General features: G+C 57.9%; 2 protein-coding genes across 3 annotated transcripts; one reads left to right on the top strand and one right to left on the bottom strand.

Moving 5' to 3' along the window:
• Positions 1-5: 5 nt before the first annotated feature.
• SNUPN (snurportin 1) lies at positions 6-9,034 on the bottom strand. Of its 2 annotated transcripts, XM_085588476.1 has the most exons (9): positions 8,861-9,034; positions 8,326-8,482; positions 7,421-7,525; positions 7,234-7,330; positions 6,264-6,361; positions 5,899-5,976; positions 4,738-4,818; positions 4,408-4,412; positions 6-1,051 (listed from the first exon to the last, which is right to left on the bottom strand). In XM_085588476.1, exons 1-9 carry the CDS (start codon positions 9,010-9,012, stop codon positions 655-657), a joined length of 1,170 nt encoding a protein of 389 aa, XP_085444602.1. In that variant the 5' UTR covers positions 9,013-9,034; the 3' UTR covers positions 6-654. The 2 variants fall into 2 exon arrangements, with proteins under 2 accessions (XP_085444602.1, XP_021403010.3); XM_021547335.3 differs by lacking the exon at positions 4,408-4,412 and having other exon boundaries at positions 8,861-9,031.
• Positions 9,035-9,295: 261 nt separating this feature from the next.
• Positions 9,296-14,354, top strand: SNX33 (sorting nexin 33). The gene is made up of 2 exons (XM_021547331.4): positions 9,296-11,587; positions 13,481-14,354. The coding sequence occupies exons 1-2, from the start codon at positions 10,150-10,152 to the stop codon at positions 13,732-13,734; spliced, it is 1,692 nt and encodes a 563-aa protein (XP_021403006.2). The 5' UTR covers positions 9,296-10,149; the 3' UTR covers positions 13,735-14,354.
• The last annotated feature ends 6,171 nt before the right edge of the window (positions 14,355-20,525 follow it).

Genomic DNA, 20,525 nt, shown 5'->3' with positions numbered 1-20,525 from the left:
AAGAATTTGTCTTTCTGAGAAACCTTTTATTTGGCACGATCAATGGTAGCGTTTTTCAGAGAGAACCCATTCCTTCCTCCCCCCACTGAGAAAAGCCTTGAGGAGAGAGAGGCTTCTGCTGAGCTCGCGCCGCACAAAGCCCTGCTCCCAGGCAGGTCCTGCTGCGACGCAGGGAAATTCAGATTTTCCCAAGAACGCATGGGTGTGGAAAGTCCAGCCTTTGGATTTAAACAGCTCACTGCAAACTTTTTGTTAGTAACAACTTTCATTGGAAAGGCCTCAGAAAACAGCTGGATCAAAGGATGAGAAGCCCCGATTTCCAGGGCTGGGAAGGTGGGGCTGCTGCGAGGGCCACAAGCAGCAGCTGCACCTCAGAGGTCCAAGCACTGTTCCTATGCTGGAGTTTTGCCAAGACTCTTAACAGAAGCAGGGGCAGGAGCTAAACTGTATCCCTGAGCTGTGGGGGACAGATAATTTCCCAGCACATGACTGCTTTAGCGAAGAACCAGACAATCCTGTTAAGGCCTCACAGAAATCCTGGCAAAGAGTATGCAGTAACAACAAATACAAAAAATCCAGCAGCACCTGGGGCAAGACATTCCACTATCATGCCCTTTAAACACAGCCATCCTATAACCATTACTCTGCCCCCTCTCAGGAGCACGGTGAGAAGCAGGGAGCCTTTTCCCTGCTCTCTGCCCAGCTGGCCTCTCCCAGCAGCTCAACTCTCCATCTGGCTCGCTGCTCCATCCCGGCCCTCCAGAGACTTTTCTGGCTGAGGGGTGGACAAGTGCTCCAGCTCGTAGTGTCCGTTCCTGGCGGCCGCCTCGCCGCCGGGGCAGCCCTTCTCCGCCGCCAGCTTTTTGCTCCTCTTGCTCTCGATGATCTGCTGGAGCTGCCGCCCGGCGTAGTCGGGCTTGGCCGTGAGCACGGTGGCGGGCACGGCGAGCCCCAGGATCTCGGGGACCATGTAGGGCCGGAGCCAGCCCACCAGCGGGGTGCTGCCGGGGGTGTAGTGGGTTTGCTTGTGGTAGAAGAGCAGCCCGTCGACCTGCGGGCAGGAGAGAGAATGAATGAAAGGGCAGAGCTGAGGCTCCTGCAGGTGAATGACCAGGCACCAGACAACGGCTCTGCTCTCTGCTTGCGGGCCAAAACCACCAGCTGGATCATTTTTCCTCAAGCAGTGCAATAAATAGCGGAAGGGAAAGGAGAAACCTGCAGAGCTGCTGCCCTGAAAGATCAGCGACTCCCAGATGGCTTTAAATTGTCAAAGGCAAATGAGTCCAGCTTGCTGCCGGCACAGAGCAATGTCCTCTGGATGCTTTCATCCCATTCTGCAGAAAAGCCAGAGAGTTTCTGAATAAGGCAGCCCACTTTACTGGATTAGGGTTATTTTAAATAATACATTTGGAAAGTAATTAGCCCGGGTGTGTGACGCCAAGGAGCCCCGATTCCTAACAGCTCTTTCAGTTGGCTTATGCCAAAAAAATTCTTAATGTTTCCCAGGAGAGAACTTCTCCTAGCAATCAGTGACAGTTAAGGCCACTCAGGACTTTAAAGGTTTAGGCCCTAACTCTTGTGCTGCTATTTCCACACTCCGCAGTGCTGCAGCTGGCTGACGTTTTCCCCACTTCCCCACCGTGCTCCGGGATTCTCATCCCCCCTCTTCCCACGCTTCCCAGGGGTGTGCTCTGTGAGGTTGGATCCTGCTGTCAGGCTGACTATTGCTGGAGGTGGTGCTCCTCTTAGCTCAGCTTCACAGGCTCTTAAAAGGCCATTTGGCTACGAGGAAGAGTGGCTGAGTGGGCAGAAGAGAGGAGAACAAGAGCCCACCTCGGGATGAACTGGTCCCAGGCCCCTCCCTGATCCTGCAGCCTCCAGAACAGAAACACTGGCTGAGCACAAAGCAGCATATATCCACTTCTGCTCCACAGATGCTAACCTCTGGCAGAGAAGGTAAAGCTTCTAGCACTATTCTGTCCATACTTTTCAGTCACTGTTAACGCCTTGCAAAATAATCCCAGAAAAAGAGGGATTTTTGTGCTAGGAAAACATAAAACCAGAACAGTATACATCATGATGAGCTTGTGCAACCCCTCTGGATATATAAAGTGAAAAGCTTTTCCCCCACCCTGCCTCCTGGGAAGAATCAGATTCTGCAGCACTCCAGTACATCCAGCCCATTACTGTGGGTGCACGGCACTTGATGAGCAAGGGGGATTCTCCAGCACCCACAGGAATGTTTTGGTAAAGATCAGAGCCCGGAAGGCCTTCCAGATCACTCCAAATACCTTCCCCAAGCTGGAGAATTCAAAGGAGTTCAGCCTGGTGGAATGAGGTCGTGTTCCCCATTCCCCAGTTTAAGTGACTCCTATACTCCTTCCCGTTATTTAATTTGTTGGCCAAGTCCCTACCCTGAGTCACCACAGTGCCAGTGGCCACATCAGAACGAGGACTGTCACTGTCCCTGAAGGCCCAATCTGAGGAGAGACTGGCCTGGCAGGATTTATCATTCCACAGCCATGCTTTCCAGATTTTAGGTGCTAAACAGTCCTCCCGTTCCTAAACATCAGGGTTCCTCAGAGGCTTTGGCTCCCCTGCCTTCAGGGAAAGCATGGTTTTTCTCAGATCAGGGACAGTAGCTCTTAAGATCCACTTCAAAAAACACTTGAAATTCAGAGCCAGTCAACTGACCCAAAGTCTACTGAATTCTGGGGAATAAGAGTCCACTGACTGGAGTGGATCAGGCCCTAGCTCTGAGGTTACAGATTAACTCTGAAGAAGACCCAGGTCTGAAAACACTGACCTCCTCTGTGGCCACTACACACACAAGATCCCTGTCAGCATCAAGAGATGCTGAGTCCAGACCTAAGACCACCTCTGTTACCCTCCACCCATAGTCAGGATGTATTTCGCCTCCTGAAAAGTTAATTCTGCTCTGTGCTGGTGGAGAAGGTGTTTTTGGGGATTTTTGGGCTCCCTCTTGTGGCACATCACAGAGACCCACAGCTCCCTTCTCCCATGAAGAAGCACCACGGGTGGTTTTGGGGCGGCTTTGAGCCAACATACACCACGTTTTGCTTCTTGGGGTCACACCCTGATACAGCAGAGGGCCTGGGGGTGCAAATCACAGCTGGATGATACAGCTGGAGTCTGTTCAGCTCCATCTCCTGCTCCAGAGTTTTGCAAGGGCTCCTTTGCAGCCCAGAAGTTTGCTGCTCTGACTGCAGCGGGCAAACGCTCCTCAGCCGCTCCTCACGGGAGCAGATGCCTCAGGAAGGAATGAAGACTTTACTCAGGAAAGCCAGGAATGACTGTTTCTACGGAGGCATTTGGAGCATTTATTATTGAGCAAGCCAGCTGTAAGAAAGCTGGGAAGCCTCTTCAATCCATGTTCAGAGCAGGGTCTGGCAAGACCAGCGAGGGACTGGGACTTTCCAGCTTGCCGTGATGACTGTCCTGGCTTTCACAAGCAGAAAGCAAAGTCGGCCCTCACAGCCAAGTTAGTGCCCATAATTTAAACCTACAACTATTTTAATGGCTAACTCGGGATGGGAGAGCATAAGAGACGCTGTCACACCAACGTGGCTTTGGCTTTGTGGGACAAGAAATCTCTGTGGAGGCTGTTCCTGATGCTGAGACTGGGCACTCCCAGAACAGCTGCAACCACTGGAGGAGCTTTGGCTCACAGATGTTGTCACTGTCACCGGGTTGGAATGCCACTGCCTCCTCCATCCCCTTCCCTTGCAGTGACCAGTCAGCCAGGGCAGGCAAAAGCAGCCAGAGCTGATTCCACAAAGGGTCTGCAACTCACTGCTCACAGCCACATGGAACTGAGCTGGGTGGCACATGGCTTTGCCTTCCCTGAAGGTCAGAACAGCTCAACAGCTGTGCCAGGGGAAGTTTAGCGTGGATATTAGGAAATACCTTCCCCCAGGGGATGGTCAGGCACTGGAACAGGCTCCCCAGAGCAGCAGTCACTAGCCCCAAGCTTGCCAGAGCTCAGGGAGCCTTTGGACAACACTCAGGCCCAGGGTGGGATTTTGGAGCTGTCCTGTGCAGGGCCAGAGTTGGAGTTTGATGCTACTAGCAGGTCCCTTTCCACTCAGTACTGTATGATTCTACTTTTAAAGCTGATGAAGGAAACGCAGGTGTCCTGCTCAGTGATTTCTGTCACAGCCAACTGCCCCCAGCTCCAGGATACCTCAGGCACTCATCATAAACACCCAAAGCCCCCAGAAATTATTGGGATCTTACCACCACCCTTCTCCTTCCTCCCACAAAGCAGCCAGCTGCCCTGTTGGAAGCACCAACACCAAGGAAACGCACACAAGCCCACCCAGGGCAGTGGTCAGTGCCAGTTTTGGCCCTATAAAGGTCAGCTGTCCATCACACTGCTATGTGAACCTGAGCTGTGCTGCTTCTGGAGGCAGCCTGAGTGTCCTGTCATCCCAAAAGACTCTTTCAGACAAATCCAACTGCAGCAAGGGCAGCACAAACCCAGGGATTGCTATGGTTTAACTCTTGCTCATTTGTGTGGTCGAGTGAGGGGTGTGACAAGGCAACAGATCAAACACGGGCATAAAGGCATCCATCCCACACACAGGGAACAGCAGCTTGGCAAGCTTCCTGCAGCCTCAGGAGAGCAAAGTCCCCGAGAGAGGGGATGCATCTCTCTCCCAGCACTGGCAGAGCTGTTGCTAAGGCTGGGGTCCAGGCCCCCACGAGTGTTCTCACCTCAAAGGGGAAGTCTGTAGCCAGCAGCTCACACAGGCTGTCCGAGGAGCAGGGGAAGTTCTGCAGGCCCACAAATTTGTACTGCAAGAGTAAGAGAGGGTTAGAAGAGGCAACTCCCTGGTCCACAGGAGAACAAGTTGCTGAATCCAGCACTGGTGTGTAGGCAGCTATAAAGGAAGGATTCCCCCGGTGCAGGATTCAGCATAAGAGAAAAAGGGTGATGAACAGCTCCCACATACTCCTGATACCTTTTTTCCCAAGCACCTAAGACTGCAGAAAGGACTTTTCAGGAGACCTGACCCAGAGATGCTCTTCTAACCAAAATAGAAAATTATGACCTCCGGGCAGGATGCAAAGCAGACAGACGTCTGCTCCAGGCTGCTGCCTCAGCCAAGCCAATCTTTCCACCCAGGAAATGAAAGTTGAAACGACCCCCCTTCCATTAGGTAGTGATCTTCTGGATATTCCTGTTGGGAGTCAGGACAGGATGTTCTCTGAACACACACACCCTCACTGCAGTCAGCCCCATCTATCACCAAGATGCTCAGCTCACAGGAGCTGCTCTGCTTGGCCATGTCTGAGCAGACAAATCTCTCCTGTCTGTACCCAAAATTCATGTTCCAAGCTGCTGTGGACCCTAGGTCTGACCCCCACATGTAAGCCTTCAAATGAAGACTTTTTATTCTGGCTCAGCAGGGACTCTGGGTGGCAAGCCAGCATTCATCCTGACAACTTCAACCATCAGTTTAAACAGAGGGAAGGCTTAAAGCTTTACAAACCCACAAGAGTGCCAGAATAAACCCCATTGTAGTCAGGCTGCCAACCAACACTGCTCCTGAGGAAACCACACTGGCTTTCCATTCCATTACAAGGGAAAGCTAAAAACAGCATGGAAGTTAGCTGATACCCTGCAGTGTGATCTCCCTCAGCACTTTGGATGGAGGGAAAAAAGCCCCACTAAACTCATTTACAATATGCAGTGGTTCTATTTACATCCTGACCAGGGCATCCCATTTCATCAGATCTACACTTTGAAGCCTGATCTGTGGGGGGAAAGGAAAAAAAAGGGAAAAAAGCTTCCCCTTGTGAAAGAAACTGCTGAAGCCTGCTGAACAGGAGAGCTTACCCCCCCAGCATCCTCCTCAGTACAAAAGGACTTACCGGATTAATCCTGCTTTTCTCTCCCAGCCCTTCCTCCTCTTGGATTTTTGAGGAGAGCCAGAAGAATCTGAAGTCAGTCTGTGAAAGGAGGCAGAGTTAGTGACCATTGACCACACATCACCTGGCAGCATCTGCCAAGAACCTTTGTTCCTCTGCACTCACCTGGGAGATCTACAAACCCGACTGCAGAAACAGCACCCCAAACCCTGCTGCTCCCCCCCAAAACATGTACACACTTATCCAGCAGCCCTAAAGCTGTAGAGATGCTGGTGCTTAGGAGAAATATCTGCCTTCTGCAGCGTGAGCTTCACGCAGTGCTGGAGCAAAGCAGCTCCGGGAACGCCAGGGAGGGCAGGGCTCAGTACCTGGCAGTCGTAGACAGGGTGTCCTCTCCAGCACATCACGTCCAGGATGTAGAAGGTCTGCTTGGCCTCGTTGTAGATGCAGTCCAGGATGCTGTACACTGCACACACAAACACAGGGAGGTCCAGACCTGCTCCTAACACTGCCCAACCCAGCTGGCAAACACAGAGCTCCAGCTCTCTGACATTTATCCTGCCCTGATGTGAGACTGCAGCGTGCAGAGGGATCCCCTCCTGCTAACACAAACTGCAGCCACAAAAAGCCTTGAGGTTAAGGAGTCCCACGAGGCTGCAAAGGGACCAGCCAGAGGCACAACAAGCAAGGACATGTTTCAGGAAATGGGATTTGCCAGACAATAAGCCTCTCTTTTTGGGGCAAAAAAAAAATAAGGTGTACTAAGGAAGATGACACCATACAAAGTTGTCTGTGAGAGGACAGAGAGGATGTTGGGGTTTAAGACTGTCAGTGTAACAGAAACCTTAATAAAAGAAATGGTAGGACACAGGGCAATGATTTTAAACTGGAAAAGGGCAATTTTAGATTAGCTGTTAGGAAGAAATTCTTTCCCGTGATGGTGCTGAGTCCCTGGCACAGGTTGCCCAGAGCAGCTGTGGCTGCCCCATCCCTGGAAGTGTCCCAGGCCAGGTTACACAGAGCTTGGAGCACCCTGTTTTAGAGAAAGGTTCTCTGTCCTTGCAAGGACAGTGGAACAAGATGAGCTTTAAGGTCTCTTCCAAACCAAACCATTCACGGATTCTAGATGCTCATGTAGCATAAAGGTACCTGATACTGTTCCCATCTAGTTATATCCAGAGATACAGAAACTGGCCTGAAGCTGATCACCCCCAGCACAAAAAAGGAGCACAGCCGTGGGCCTTAGGGGAGCTGGAGGAACAGACTGGGCCTGTCAGCACACACAAACTCCCAGGCAGCTGCCTTCTCTCTATCCCAAATACCTCCTCACACCTGTACCTTTGTCACTGGTTGAGTTGTGCCGGTTTCCCCCTGGCAGCAGGGATGGGAACCTGTTGACACAGAAGCCACTCTTGGTGTAAGCTGCCGTTGTGCCCTGTGAGGAAAAAAGAAGAGAAAAAACCCAATCAAGCCAGTTTTATGCTGGCTATGAACGCCCTTTAGCAGCTGGTGGAAGCCCACTTACCCTGGAGGCCACGACAAGAGCCCTTTTCCCGACGGGACACACCACCACAACCCATTCCTGCTCCAGATCTGAAGGGACATCCACCAGCCACTCGGACAGCATCAGCTACAGAGAGCCCAGGGAGAAGAACCAGTCAGCAACACCTCTCCTGGTGCTATGGACAACAAACAGCTCAAGGGTAAAGCAAGGAGGTTTTGACTTTGCTCTGACACTGGGTGTTCTCAGGGCAGCTGGCACTGCTTGTCACTCCCGAAACGGCTCCTTCCCTCCCCTCTAATGAAGTCCAACCTGCTAACACATTCTTCCCCAGGTCTTTCTCTTGCCTCCCCGCTGCTGGCTGAGCTTCAGACCACAGCACAGGGCTCACAGCCCTTCACTGGGCACCCCACACCTTGGTCCCCACTCCAGCACTTTAGTTTTAAAAACACAGCAGGGCTTAGAGATTCCAAAGTGTCAGGAGTGAAGAGCCTGGACAAACTGACCTCTTCAGAGGTTGCCTAAGTGGCTGTGTGTTATCTAGGACAATACAGCACCCAGGATAAAACCCAGCTGAGTTTGCCCTTCTTTCCTTTCCAAACACAGGGAAACAGAAATCTTTAACTGAATACTGCCTAACAGGTTACTCATGCTGCTGACTGAGCTGAAATCTAAGGCGGGGAATACGGTGATGCAGAATTAATGGTTGGAATCCGTGACCTATGTGATTTTAAAGTGGATCCTATCTCCACGTGCTTTCCATTTGAACTCAGCACGTTTTGGAAGTGAACTAACCACAGTTTCTCTGCGAGCACCAAGCCGGGCAGGACTCCTCTCAGCCCCCAGATGGCCATCACCATGGCCTCAAACCACCCCACATCCCTGCCCCACAGCCGCGCCTCGCCGCGGGGACACAGCCGGCTCCTCACCTGATTGGCGTAGCGCTTGGGCAGCTTTTTGCCAGCATCCACGTCCATCGCCTCTTCCTCCGCATCTTCCCCTTCTCTGTCCTCATCCTCGCTCTCCACCCCTGCCCAGTCGTCCTCCGCCAGCCTCCTGGCATGGTTCACGTAGTCCAGCCGCCTCCTGGGGTCGGGGAAAGAACCCGGCGGGGATGCAGGTCACCCGGGGGGCACCAGCACCAGGACCCCGGCGGGGATGCAGGTCACCCGGGGCGCACCAGCACCAGCACCCCGGTGGGGATGCAGGTCCCCCGGGGCGCACCAGCACCAGCACCCCGGTGGGGATGCAGGTCACCCAGGGCGCACCAGCACCAGCACCCCGGTGGGGATGCAGGTCCCCCGGGGGGCACCAGCACCCACACCCCGGCGGGGATGCAGGTCACCCGGGGCGCACCACCACCCACACCCCGGTGGGGATGCAGGTCACCCAGGGCGCACCAGCCCCCGGCAGCCCCGCGCCGCCACCGCGCCGCTCCCGCCCTCCCGCCGCCGCCGCGCTCACTCTCTCTGGATGCGGAGGAGGCGCTGCCGGCGCTCGGCCTGCCCGGGCCCGCCGCGGGGCTTGTAGGCGGCCAGCCGGGGGTGCGGCGCGGCCGGGCTGCAGGGCCCCGCCAGCCCCACGCCCGCCGCCAGCGCCGCGCTCAGCTCCTCCATGGCAACCCGCGCCCGGCCGCTTCCGCCCGCAGCGCCCCCGCCTGGCGCGGAGGCCCCGCGCCGCCCCGGCCCGCTCCGCCCGTGCCTCAGTTTCCCCAGCGCCCGGGCACCGGGACGGGGCGCTGCGGGCTGGGACCGGGCACGGGCGAGGGGGACGTCTCGGCAGGGACGCGGGAGCCGGCGCAGCCCCCGCGGGCGGGGATCCGTGCCCCCGGGGCCGGCTGCCTGCAGAGGGCAGCGTGCGGCTGGCCGGGCCGGGCCGGGCCGGGCCGCTCCCCGCCGCGAACCGGGCGGCGGAGCGGGGAGCGCTGCCCTACGTCACGGGAGGCTGGGGCCGGCTCCGCCGCCCCTCCGGCAGCGGGAGCGGCGCCGGCAGCGGAGCGGCCCCGGCGCTGCCCCGTCACAGCCAGTGCCAGCAGCGCCGACACCGACACCGACACGGGCACCGCCGCCGGCGCCGCCTCCGTCCTGCGTGAGATTCACGGATTTCAGGGGAAAACCAGACCCCACCAACCTTCGGGAAAGTCGGCCCGGAAAGGAATTGCAAAATCCTGGGATCACCGGGAGGTTGGGCAGGCTTTGGGGTCGTTCTCGGCGCTCTTCCAGCCGCCCGCCGAGGGGAAATTTAGGGTGTTTTACCCACAGAAGCCCCGAGAAAAATCGCTTTGGATTTATTTCCTCGTTGGCAGCCAGGGGTTTTCCTCCCGGAGAGTGAAACCTCGGGATCAGCCTCCCGGAGAGACAAACCCTGCGTGGACATGGCAGAGCCCGGCTCTCGGGCCGGCCGGGATTCGCATCCCGGAGGAGCCGGGGGAACGCCGCTCGCCTGACTGGGAATCTTGTTTTTATCCAGGGAATGCCGTTTTTAAAAGGGGAATGTTCTTTTTAACCGGGGCGCCGGGATCGGGGGGGGTCACTTGGACATAGGGACATTGGCGTCACCTCGTAAGGGATTTCTTCTCCGCCTTTTTTTGTTTTGTTATTATTTTCCTGGGAAAGCGGCCAAGCCATTTCCCACAGCGCGTGGTGTGATCCCGGGGCCGCGCGAGCCCGCGGTGCTGCCGGCACTGGGGGGGTGTTTTGGCCGGGGGGGTTGCGTTCCGCTGGCTCCCCCCTCTTCCCGACCCGGGACCGGCCATGGCGTTGAAAGCCAGAGCGCTTTACAGCTTCCAGAGCGAAAACAAAGAGGAGATCAGCATCCAGGAGAACGAAGAGCTCGTCATCTTCAGCGAGAACTCTCTGGACGGATGGTTACAGGGCCAAAACAGCCGCGGGGAGACCGGCCTCTTCCCCGCTTCCTATGTCGAGATCCTCCGCTCCCGCTCGGGCTCCAACTACACGGACTACTCCAGCAGCCCGGTCGGCTCCCCCGGGCACGATTCCTCCTTGTACTCGGCATCCCCCAACCCCGGCATCTCCTACCAGGGCAGTTTCGAGGATGACGATGACGACGATTGGGATGACTGGGACGACGCGTGCACGGTGGTGGAGGAGCCCCGGAGCGCGCCGGGCACCAACGGGCACCCCTCGCCCAGCCCGTACCCCGCGGCCTATGGCCACCACCAGCACGCCGGCTACCGGCCCAAGCCGGCGCTGGAGAGGCAGGACAGCATGAGCTCCTCCAAGAGGGGCAGCGTGGTGGGCAGGAACCTCAACCGCTTCTCCTGCTTCGTCCGCTCCGGGGTGGAAGCCTTCATCCTGGGCGACGTGCCCCTGATGTCCAAGATCGCCGAGACCTACTTCATCGAGATGGGCTCCAGAGGCCCGCAGTGGAGGGCCAACCCCCACCCGTTCATCTGCTCCGTGGAGGACCCCACCAAGCAAACCAAGTTCAAGGGCATCAAGAGCTACATCTCCTACAAGCTGACCCCCAGCAACTTCAACTCGCCCGTGTACCGGCGCTACAAGCACTTCGACTGGCTCTACAACCGCCTGCTGCACAAGTTCACGGTGATCTCGGTGCCGCACCTGCCCGAGAAGCAGGCCACCGGCCGCTTCGAGGAGGACTTCATCGAGAAGCGCAAGCGGCGGCTGATCCTCTGGATGGAGCACATGACCAGCCACCCCGTCCTCTCCCAGTACGAGGGCTTCCAGCACTTCCTCTGCTGCCGCGACGAGAAGCAGTGGAAGCTGGGCAAACGCCGGGCGGAGAAGGACGAGATGGTGGGCGCCAGCTTCCTCCTCACCATCCAGATTCCCACGGAGCACCAGGACCTGCAGGATGTGGAGGACCGCGTGGATGCCTTCAAGGCCTTCAGCAAGAAGATGGACGACAGCGTCCTGCAGCTGACCAACGTGGCGTCGGAGCTGGTGCGCAAGCACGTGGGGGGCTTCCGTAAGGAGTTCCAGAAGCTGGGCAACGCCTTCCAAGCCATCAGCCACTCCTTCCACATGGACCCTCCCTACAGCTTGGATGCCCTCAACAACGCCATCTCCCACACGGGCAAGACGTACGAGACTGTGGGGGAGATGTTCGCCGAGCAGCCCAAGAACGACCTGTTCCTCATGCTGGACACTCTCTCCTTGTACCAAGGGCTCCTCTCCAACTTCCCAGACATCATCCACCTGCAGAAAGGTAAGGAGGCATTCTTCTCCCCAGGAATGGCCCCATGTGAGTGGGAATGGTGCCACAGGTGGGATGGGGATGCAATGAGGAAATCCTCCATTGGGATTTGAAGGGAATGGGGAATGAGAATGGGAATGGGGATGGGAACCACTGCCTGTGCCTCTTAGGGGTGCAGTGTGGTCCCCGCTGGCACAGCCCTCCAGTCAGCCCACGCTGGGAGAGTCTGCTAGGGCTGTTGGGTCCAGAATCTGCCCCAGTGATGCCCTTGGACTCTGTAAGTGCTGCTGGTGCTACCCAAGGCACTGCCAGGGGTGGTCAGCACGGATGTCACTTCCCCCAGACCATGAGCAGGAGCCAGCACTGCTGCTGTTAGGTCTGGGTGACCTGCCCTGCACCTCTTGTGCATCCCCACCCACTGCCACTTGTTCCTCCTCATCCTCCCTTCCTGCCAAGGCAGTGGATGAGTGGCCAGCAGGAATACCAGAGTTTGTTCCCCCAGGGCTGGGACATGGCTGGATGTGGCCTCGGGTCGGTCAGAGGGGCCGAGGGGGCTGTGCAGGGCAGTGGGACAGGGGACACACTAAACCTCTGGAGAGAACCAGGGTCACACTTTTCAAGACTATGTCCCTGCACCTCCAAGCCCAGCAGGAGGGTGTTAGCAGCCCCAGGGCATCAGAGCTCCCCATGTCCCATTCGCCCTGGTTCCCTGGATTTGGTGGGCTCAGAGGCAGGGAGAAGTGTCTGCTGTTCTCTCCCCGGGGCAGGCAGCAGGCAGGCAGGGCTCGGTGTCCCTTTGCACCCGGGCAGCCACGGTGTGGGTGTGGGGCCAAAGTCCACACACGCTCCTCGCCCAGCTGCCTGCAGCAGGGAGGGGACACCCACCAGCGTCCCCAGAGTTTGGAGGACAGGTTTTCCCCAGGGGGAAGCCAGGCCGTTTGTGTGCAGGCATGCAGGGATGTCTGTGCATCACTCCACATCCCTGGGGGAGGCTGGGAAGGCAAAGGGCGCAGGGAGGATTCAGTCCTGCCCGGGCAGCTTCCCTGCCTTTCCTCTGAGTGTTGTTTACCCATGGAGAGGGGCTGGATCCCGTCCGGAAGCGAGGCCGCGTGGGCAGAGTGGAAGGCAGGATTTGGCCTCCAAACTTTGCTTCTTCCTTCTCCTCCTCCTCCCCTCTGGGAGCAGGGCTGGCGCAGCGGGAGCGCTGTAACTCCGGGTCTGGTGCTCCCGGCAAGGGGCAGGGAGAAGGGAAGAAAGCCCAGTGCGGGCCAGATCCTGTTTTTAGTTTTCTAGCCTCTGTGTTAATGAGGGGGAGGAATGCAGGGCTGGAGCCAGGCAGGATTCTTTCGAAACCGAGCTGTAAAAAAACATGGAAGGAGAGGGAAAAAGTGGTGTCAGAGCATCAGCTGCCTCTGGGAGTGGGAGATGCTTTCCCAGCTGAGCTCCAGACAGCAGCACATGCCCTTGCCACATCCTGGTTCACTGCTTCCTGGGCTGAGGTCCCCCGGGGCTGCTCCTGACCCCTGTTCATGGAATGGCATGGAATGTTTGGAGGGCAGGCTTGGCTGGGGTGCTTGACTGTGCTAACACTGCCCCACGTCAACTTTGCACCCCAAGCCTTGAGTCAGAGCACTCCAGGAGCCCAGAGCCCCAAAACATGAGGCTGACTGCCTGGGATGGAAAAAGAGCTCGGGATGCCAGAGTCCAGAGGGAAAATGCTCCTGCTCTTTGCCTGCCTGGAGGAGAGGGATAGGTTTGATGGGCAGGGGGAGGTGCAGGCACATCCCTCCCTTACACGGGGCAGCTCTGTGCCTCTGCTCTGGGGCCGTGGGACCAAGGGGGGCTGCCCAGGGAAGGGGGCCCGAGGGTCGCACGCCTCCCCTGACGCTGCTCCCTGCCCGCCAGGCGCCTTCGCCAAGGTGAAGGAGAGCCAGCGGATGAGCGACGAGGGCAGGATGGACCAGGAGGAGGCGGACGGCATCCGCAAGCGCTGCCGCGTGGTGGGCTTCGCCCTGCAGGCCGAGATGAACCACTTCCACGAGCGGCGCGTGGCCGACTTCAAGAGGATGATGCAGTCCTACCTGAGGCAGCAGATCGTCTTCTACCAGCGCGTCAGCCAGCAGCTGGAGAAGACGCTGCGCATGTACGACAACCTCTAACCCTGGGCCCGCTCTGCCGCGGCCCCCGGGGCTCCTGGGGACGGGCCGGACGGGAACTCATCACGCTAGTGACCAAATGACTTCGGGCTTTCTTGCCCCTTCCCGGGCTGGCAGGGGAGGGCTCGCCCGCGGGCTGGCCGTGCCACCTCTTCTTTCTTTCCCTGGGGACCTCCCACCCTGCCACGGGTCTGGCGGGAGCGTGGGGGGTCGCAAGAAGGACAGTGGGGAGGTAACTCTGCCCAGTGATTTTTAGCTTTCTGAAAACACACTCTCCTGGAGCAGGGGTGGGTGCATCCCAGCCCGCTGGGAGAAGACATCCAAGCGGTCAGCATTTTGCACACTAAAAGCTTTTCTGATGGAAAAAAAAAAGAAAGAGAAGAAAAGAGATCTTTATTTGGAAGAGATTTTTTTTTTGTTTGTTTGTCACAAGATATTTTCAATATTTTCCACTTTTCTGCAGCATTTTTACTGATCAGTTTTTAAATAGATGCACAGAGGCAAAGAGAAATCTCTTTCTCAAGTATGGCTGCTAACTGGGAAAAGGGGAAAAAAAAAGGAAAAAAAAAGGGAAAAAAAATAGCCCCACAGCCTTTTCAATAAAATCATTGGTAGAAAAAACACCCACCTCCTTCCCAGAGATGTCTGTGGAAAACAGGGCTGCTCCAGGATCCCGGGGAAGGCTCTGCCTGAGCATCCCCTGGCTTCCAGCCAGCTTTGAACATCCCTGTGCTGTGGGGGGAATGACCCCAGGAGGGGCTCCCACGGCAACCACCTCCTGCTCTCTAAACAGCCCCCCAAGGGGCAAATCCTGCCCCGCTCTGCCCCGGCCAGGACAGTGTGCTGCTGCCTGGGAGACAGCAGGGCTGGCACGAGGGCCTTGTTTTTGAAGGGAAATGGCTGGGATAAATCACAGCGAGGAAAGTTAGGGCCGTCTTGGCCTGGCTCCAAGGATAAAATTAGCCCGGCATGCAGGCCAGCGGGGTATTGTTAAACTAACAGCGACGCTGGGAATGCTGCGGGCTGCTCCATCCTCCCGGAGCCTCCCCTGCCCCAGGCTGCAGGGACACTGAGGTACAGCCTCCATCCAGGCAGGACGTGCTTCCTCCTGCATCCCACAGCCAGGGCAAGCCCCTTCGCCGTGGCCCCATCCCACCCTGGGTCCATCCCACACCAGTCCCCTCCTAGCCCAGCCTCATCCCTCCCTCACCATATCCTGCCTTGGCTCCATCCTGCCCGTTCCCTGCACGCTCTGCTACCATCCCACCCCAATCCCATCTCAGCCCAGCTCCATGCCATCCCAGCCCTGTTCTAGCCTGGCCACATCCTAGCCTGGCCCTGTTCCACTCTAGTCCCATCCTAACCAGGTTGCATCCTGACATGGCACCATCCCACTCCATTTCCATCCCACACTGGCCTCATCTTATCCCAACCTCATCCTACTGAAATTCCATCCTACCCTGGCCATGTTCTGCCTTGGCCCTGTCCCACCCTGGTCCCATCCTGCCCCAGCCCCATCCCACCCCAGCCTCATCCTAACCCGACCATATCCTTCCTTGGCACCATCTCACCCCATTCCCCCTCATGCCTCTGGCCCCATCCCAGCTCAGCAGCCGTGGGAATGCTGTTCAAGCCTGTGCTAATCCTGCAGGAGTGGCAGGTCCCCAGCCCTGCTGGCCCTGCTCTGGATGACCGTGGTGGCCTTGGCCCACGTTGAGGCCAGAACGTGTCCCTTCCCCCAGCCCTGCTCCCTCGGGAGCACAATGGGCGCTGGGACTGAGCCTGCCACCGCCATCCCCGGGCAGGCAGCCAGCCTCTGGCACTGCAGCCAGAGCTCCAGAGCTGAGCCAACATCCCAGCCCCCCTGACCTGCCTGGACAAGGGCATCCCCTGCCTGGGGTGCCCCGTGGACGCTCGGTCCCTGGGATGTCCTGAAGATGGGGTGTGCAGCTGGAGCACGGAGAATGTCCCAGTGCCCCAGGAGTTCATCCTCTGCTCTGGTGTCCTGGCGTGGGGACAGGGATGGGCTAAAGTCCCTGCATGCCTTTAGAAGGCTGGGCCTCAGTTTCCCCAAAGGTGGTCCTGTGCTCTCTGGGGTCCTTCAGCATCCACAAAGGTCTCCCTGCTCCACCATGCACCCCCTGTGTACCTCAGCAAATCCATTGGCTAGAATTCCATTAGCATTCCTGCCTTTTCCCTCTGCACCTGGCAGTAGGCAGCTGGGCCTTCACTGCCCATGGGTGGGCATTTCAGAGTCTGCCTTGGCCAGATTCGGGGAGTTGAGCATCTGCTGCTGCCCCCACACCTCTGACAGCATCCTGCAAACGTGCCAAGGGTTGGGGACAGAACCCTCCCTGAGCATTTGGGTGGCTGTCCCAGGGTGCAGGGTGATGGTGGGGAGGAGTCTGGGGGTGTGCACAGTGCTTCACGTACCCCCCACAAGTGTCTGTCACTGCCTTTGTTATCTGTGACACAGGCTGTTCCTGCTCCCACAAGAGAAAAAAATCCAGGGGATAGACGGCTGAGAGGAAGCACCGGGAACATGGAGCAGATCCGTTTCCTCCTCCCACTTCCCAGGGCTCCTCCTGTGTGGGAAAGCCAAGGCTGGGGCCCTGTGTGAGTCCCATCAGTACTGACAGCAGGGCTGGGAGGTGGCAGCAGCGGTGGTGGCTGGAGCATCCTCCTGGAGAGCACCTCCTGTGCACCTGGAGCATCCTCCTGTGCCCAGCACCAGAGAGCCCGTGGCTGCCCCTGTTCCTGCGTGTGGCTTCCCAGAGCTCTTGTCTTGCTTCTTCTCTGTGGCCCTCCTTCCGCCATGGGAGGAAAACCTGACATCCTTGTTCTGAGCTCTGGGAGACCAGGGTTTGTGCGTGGGCCAGGCTGTCAGGCTGTAGGGACCACCTGTGCCTGTATCCTGAGCCCAGCAAGATGCTCCAGGCTGGGCAGGATCAGCTGGGGTCCCGCAGGGACTGCCCAAACAGCCGGAGGGTGAAGGGTGGGAATGCTGGCACGAGCAGAGCTGCTGCTCAGAGCCTTGTCAGGCACACGGATACACCCAGCAGTGCTCAGTAACTGGGATCAGCCACCAAAGGAGCTCAGTGACCCAGCCCAGCTCCTCCCATGCGAGGGGGAGCGCAGGGTGCAGCTGCTGGCCGGGCAGGACGGGGCTTGCTGGGCACGCCATGCTGCGGGCACAGGCTGGCACGGGGCGTGGGGAGGCACAACTGCCACGGGGAGAGGGGGCACCCCTGGGGCAGCGGGGAGAAGTCCCGCCTGCCCATAAGGGTCAGCAGCAACTCGGGGGAAGGAGCCAAGTGGAGTTTCACTGCCACCCCCACGGTGTCGGGAGGTGGATGAGTGTGCGCCCGCCTAGAGGAGTGATTCCGGGCGGATGCAGGTGGGTGGACCCAGGCATGGATCAGGGCAGAGGGAGACAGCTCAGCCTGCCAGCTCCAATCCTTTAATTGCTGTGCTTCTCAAATATTTCCGAAGCATCACCCTGAGTTAGCTCCTCCGGGCAAAAATCCGAGCACCAGCTGGTTCCCTGGAGCACCCCTGTATTCCCTTGGCTGTGGATATAGATAAAGCTCCCTCCTGCTCCCAGCCCAGGGAAGTGATGGGGGATCATTGGTGTCTGTTTTAGGGAATAAGCTGGAAATCAGCTCTAAGGGGGTCTGTCAGCCCTCCAGGTTCCCCCTCCAAGGCATGGCCAAGGTGATGCTCAGGTCAGGCCCTGTCCCAGCTCTCTGTGCCAGCCCGGATTCCCTCTCTCCGGTCCCTGGGAAGCTGCTGACCATGGGGAGCTCAGTCCTGCACTGCCGGGGAGCTGTCTCTGGGTGTGTTGTTTGTGCAGAAGGGGTGGGGAGCCCAGGCCCTGGGATGTGGTTATCCCTCCGTCATTGTCTGCCTGCCTTGGAGTTGCTGGGTGTGGAAACAGAGCTCAGGCTCGGTTTGTCTGAAATTTAAATCGCAGCTGGGCTGGGGAGCCGTGGCAGGCACGGGGATGCTTTCTGGTGTCCGGGTCCTCACCACCCCACACTGTCCCTAGGAGCTGGGAATCTCCTCTGGCCCTGCAGCGTGAATCCGTGAGCTTTGTCTCAGGTGGTGGGACAGGTGCCAGGTTCCGGGCCAGCCCCGTCCCTGTGCGGGTTTGTTTGGGGTGCTCCCAGGGTGACGTTCCAGCTCTTCCCCCGGGCTCCATCCCGTCCTGCCGGGCTTGCTGCCAGCTGAGCCTGTTCTGCAGGCTGTGGGCATGACTGGCCCGAATCTGACGGGCACGGAGCAGGGAGGGAGGGCTCCCGGCATCCCGGGGCACCGGGCTTGGCTTGGAGCCCAGTGAGGTACTGAGCCTGTCACAGCAGGCAGCTGTCAGCCTCGGCTCTGCCTCTGAGCTCCTGGGAGGACCTGACCCCCCTTCACCTGCCTTGGTGTCCTCCTGCCCTCCCAGGAGACTGCTTCTCATCGGTGCCATCAGGCAGGTGGCCTGTGTCCCCTGAGGGAGCCCAGGGATGCTGCTCCTGGCTCCGGGTGAAGTCCAGAGCATCTCCTGGGGCTGGTGAGAGCTGCCAGGGAGGTTCTGGGATTGGGACAGAGCAGCTGGAGCCCCGGGACCATGCGTCCCCAAAACAGAGTGGGGGGCCTGAGCTCAGGGGGTCCTGTGCTCACTCCCAGAAGTGTGGACAATGCTGTTCCAAGTTTCTGCAGCAGTTGTGGTCCAGAGCAGTGGGGATTTTGGAAGCACGTGATGCTTAGGTGGGTCCCAGTCTCCTGAAGCCAGGCTGGGAATCAAGTCCCACCTTTGTTGAACCTCTGCATTTGCATGGCTAAAGCTCCCCGGAGGGGTTTCAAAGCCAAAGGATCCAAGCTGCCCCGGGTGGATTCTTTGTTTACATTTGAATAGGTGCCTGGCAACTGGTTCAGTCACCTGAGCCTCCCCTCCTGCTCTGTGTCCATCCCTGCCCGTGAGCCCCAGTGCCTCCCGCTCCTGCTGAAACCTGACCTGAGACCAGCTGCTGGTGTTACCCAGGAGAGGTGTTGGATCCAGCCTGTCACAGGTGGGATGGCCGTGGGGTTATGGTTCCCTTCCTTCTTCCCAAGATGCTCTCTGAGGACTCTGGGGACAGGCTGGGATAACTGAGGGTGTTCACCTGGAGAGGAGAAAGCTCTGGGGAGATCTTGGAGCCCTTCCAAAGGCCAAAATGGGGCTCCAAGAGACCTGGAGAGGGACTTTGGACAAGGGCCTGGAGCGATAGGACAGGTGGTGAGTGGCTTCCCACTGTCAGAGGGCAGGGATAGATGGAATATTGGGAAGAAATTGTTCCCTGTGAGGATGCTGAGGCCCTGGCACTGGTTGCCCAGAGAAGCTTGTGGCTGCCCCATCCCTGGAAGTGTTCAGGCCAGGTTAAATGAGGCTTGGAACAACCTGGGATAGTGGAAGGTGTCCCTGCCCATGGAAGGAGGGTGGAACAAAATGACCTTTAAGGCGCCTTCCAACCCAAACCATTCCATGATCTTCTTGAACCTTTGCTAGCTTTATAGCCAGCTTGGCAGGGGAGGTGCCAGAGAAGGGCCTGGCCAGGAAACTTCTGAGATTGACTGAGCTGTGGTTTGTGTTTCAGGTGCAGGCAGGAGCCCTCCTGGCCCCTCAGCCCTTCCTCAGGTGGGTGTGTGGCAGTGGCAGCACTGAAGCTGCCTCTGGTCCTGCAAACCTGGAATAACCCAGTCCTTCAGTCGTGAGGATTTAAACCCTGCCAGCAGAGCTTGGCCCCGGAGAGCCGCCGTCCCCGCTGCTGTTTTCCAGGTTACTGCCTGTCCTCCCCTGACCTCAGGAAGGGGATGTTTCCCAGCAGCAGGAATACAACCACAAGCCTTAAAAATAACCTGGTTTGCTTTCAGGGATCCTTACAAAATAGGCCACGTTCCTTCTGTTTAATCCCCGGGCACGAGGCGGGAATCGCTGGGAAGGAAAACACAGCCCTCGGTGGATGGAGGTGGATGCAGCCCCCATCCCCCACTGGGGGTATGTAAATAGTGAAGAGAATAAAACTGTGTGTTTGAATGAGCTGGGGAGGTGCAGAGCTGTGATCCGGAGTCAAAGGCAGAAACTGTCCCAGCCTTTGGGAGCAGCATGGCCCTGGCAATCTCCCAGCTATGGCGTGGGCAGCACGGTCACCCTGACCCCATTTCACAGAGGGGACAGGGTGTCATTTGCCTCTGAGCAGAAGGAAACCTCATTTTTCCCTCTAGATGAGGCAGGAGCAAGGTTTTGGAGGTGGAGAGCAGACATCCATCGGCCTCCCCCTTGGGCCAAGCAGGCTCAGAGGTGCCTGTGACCTGTCCTGTGGGGTGTGGGGACGCGGGGTGCCTGCCTGCACCCTGATGGCTTTGGGTGCCCATGAGATGTGCCAGCACCAGCTGAAGCAGGGCAGGTGCGATTTACTGCTCAGCAGAAGTTTGGCACCATAAACCCAGTCAGGAAAACTGCTGGCATGATCCACCCCAGCTCTGCCACAGCCTTGGACTGGGACCACACAGGGTCATTGTTTAGGGAGGGATCATGTGCTGGATTTTATCCTGGGTGAGAAGGGTGCAAGTGGTCCCCCGTGGTCCCTGGGGGCTCATGTTAGCTCCCCACCAGATGTGTGTGAGCAGGATGTGCCCTGTGATGAGATTCCCAGCTGGAGCAGCACAGGGTATTATTGTTGGGTCCCATCCTGAGCTCAGCGCTCAGTTTTTCCTCTGCCCTCCCTCAGACAGTTTCTATTTAAGTTTTTAGGACTCCAGCCTGGGGAAAA

Source organism: Lonchura striata, chromosome 10 (genome assembly GCF_050655825.1).
Source record: "Lonchura striata isolate lonStrDom1 chromosome 10, ASM5065582v1, whole genome shotgun sequence".
Lineage (NCBI taxonomy): Eukaryota > Metazoa > Chordata > Aves > Passeriformes > Estrildidae > Lonchura > Lonchura striata.
The sequence above is the reverse complement of the archived record's forward strand: the minus strand, read 5'-3'. Positions and strand labels throughout refer to the sequence as shown.

Coding starts and splice junctions, on each gene's coding strand:
- SNUPN (XM_085588476.1), bottom strand. CDS start 9,012: ATGGAGGAGCTGAGCGCGGCGCTGGCGGCGGGCGTGGGGCTGGCGGGG. Junction 8,483..8,860: donor CTCCTCCGCATCCAGAGAGA/GTGAGCGCGGCG, acceptor CCCCGACCCCAG/GAGGCGGCTGGACTACGTGA. Junction 6,362..7,233: donor CAACTCAACCAGTGACAAAG/GTACAGGTGTGA, acceptor TTGTGTGTGCAG/TGTACAGCATCCTGGACTGC.
- SNX33 (XM_021547331.4), top strand. CDS start 10,150: ATGGCGTTGAAAGCCAGAGCGCTTTACAGCTTCCAGAGCGAAAACAAA. Junction 11,588..13,480: donor CATCATCCACCTGCAGAAAG/GTAAGGAGGCAT, acceptor CCTGCCCGCCAG/GCGCCTTCGCCAAGGTGAAG.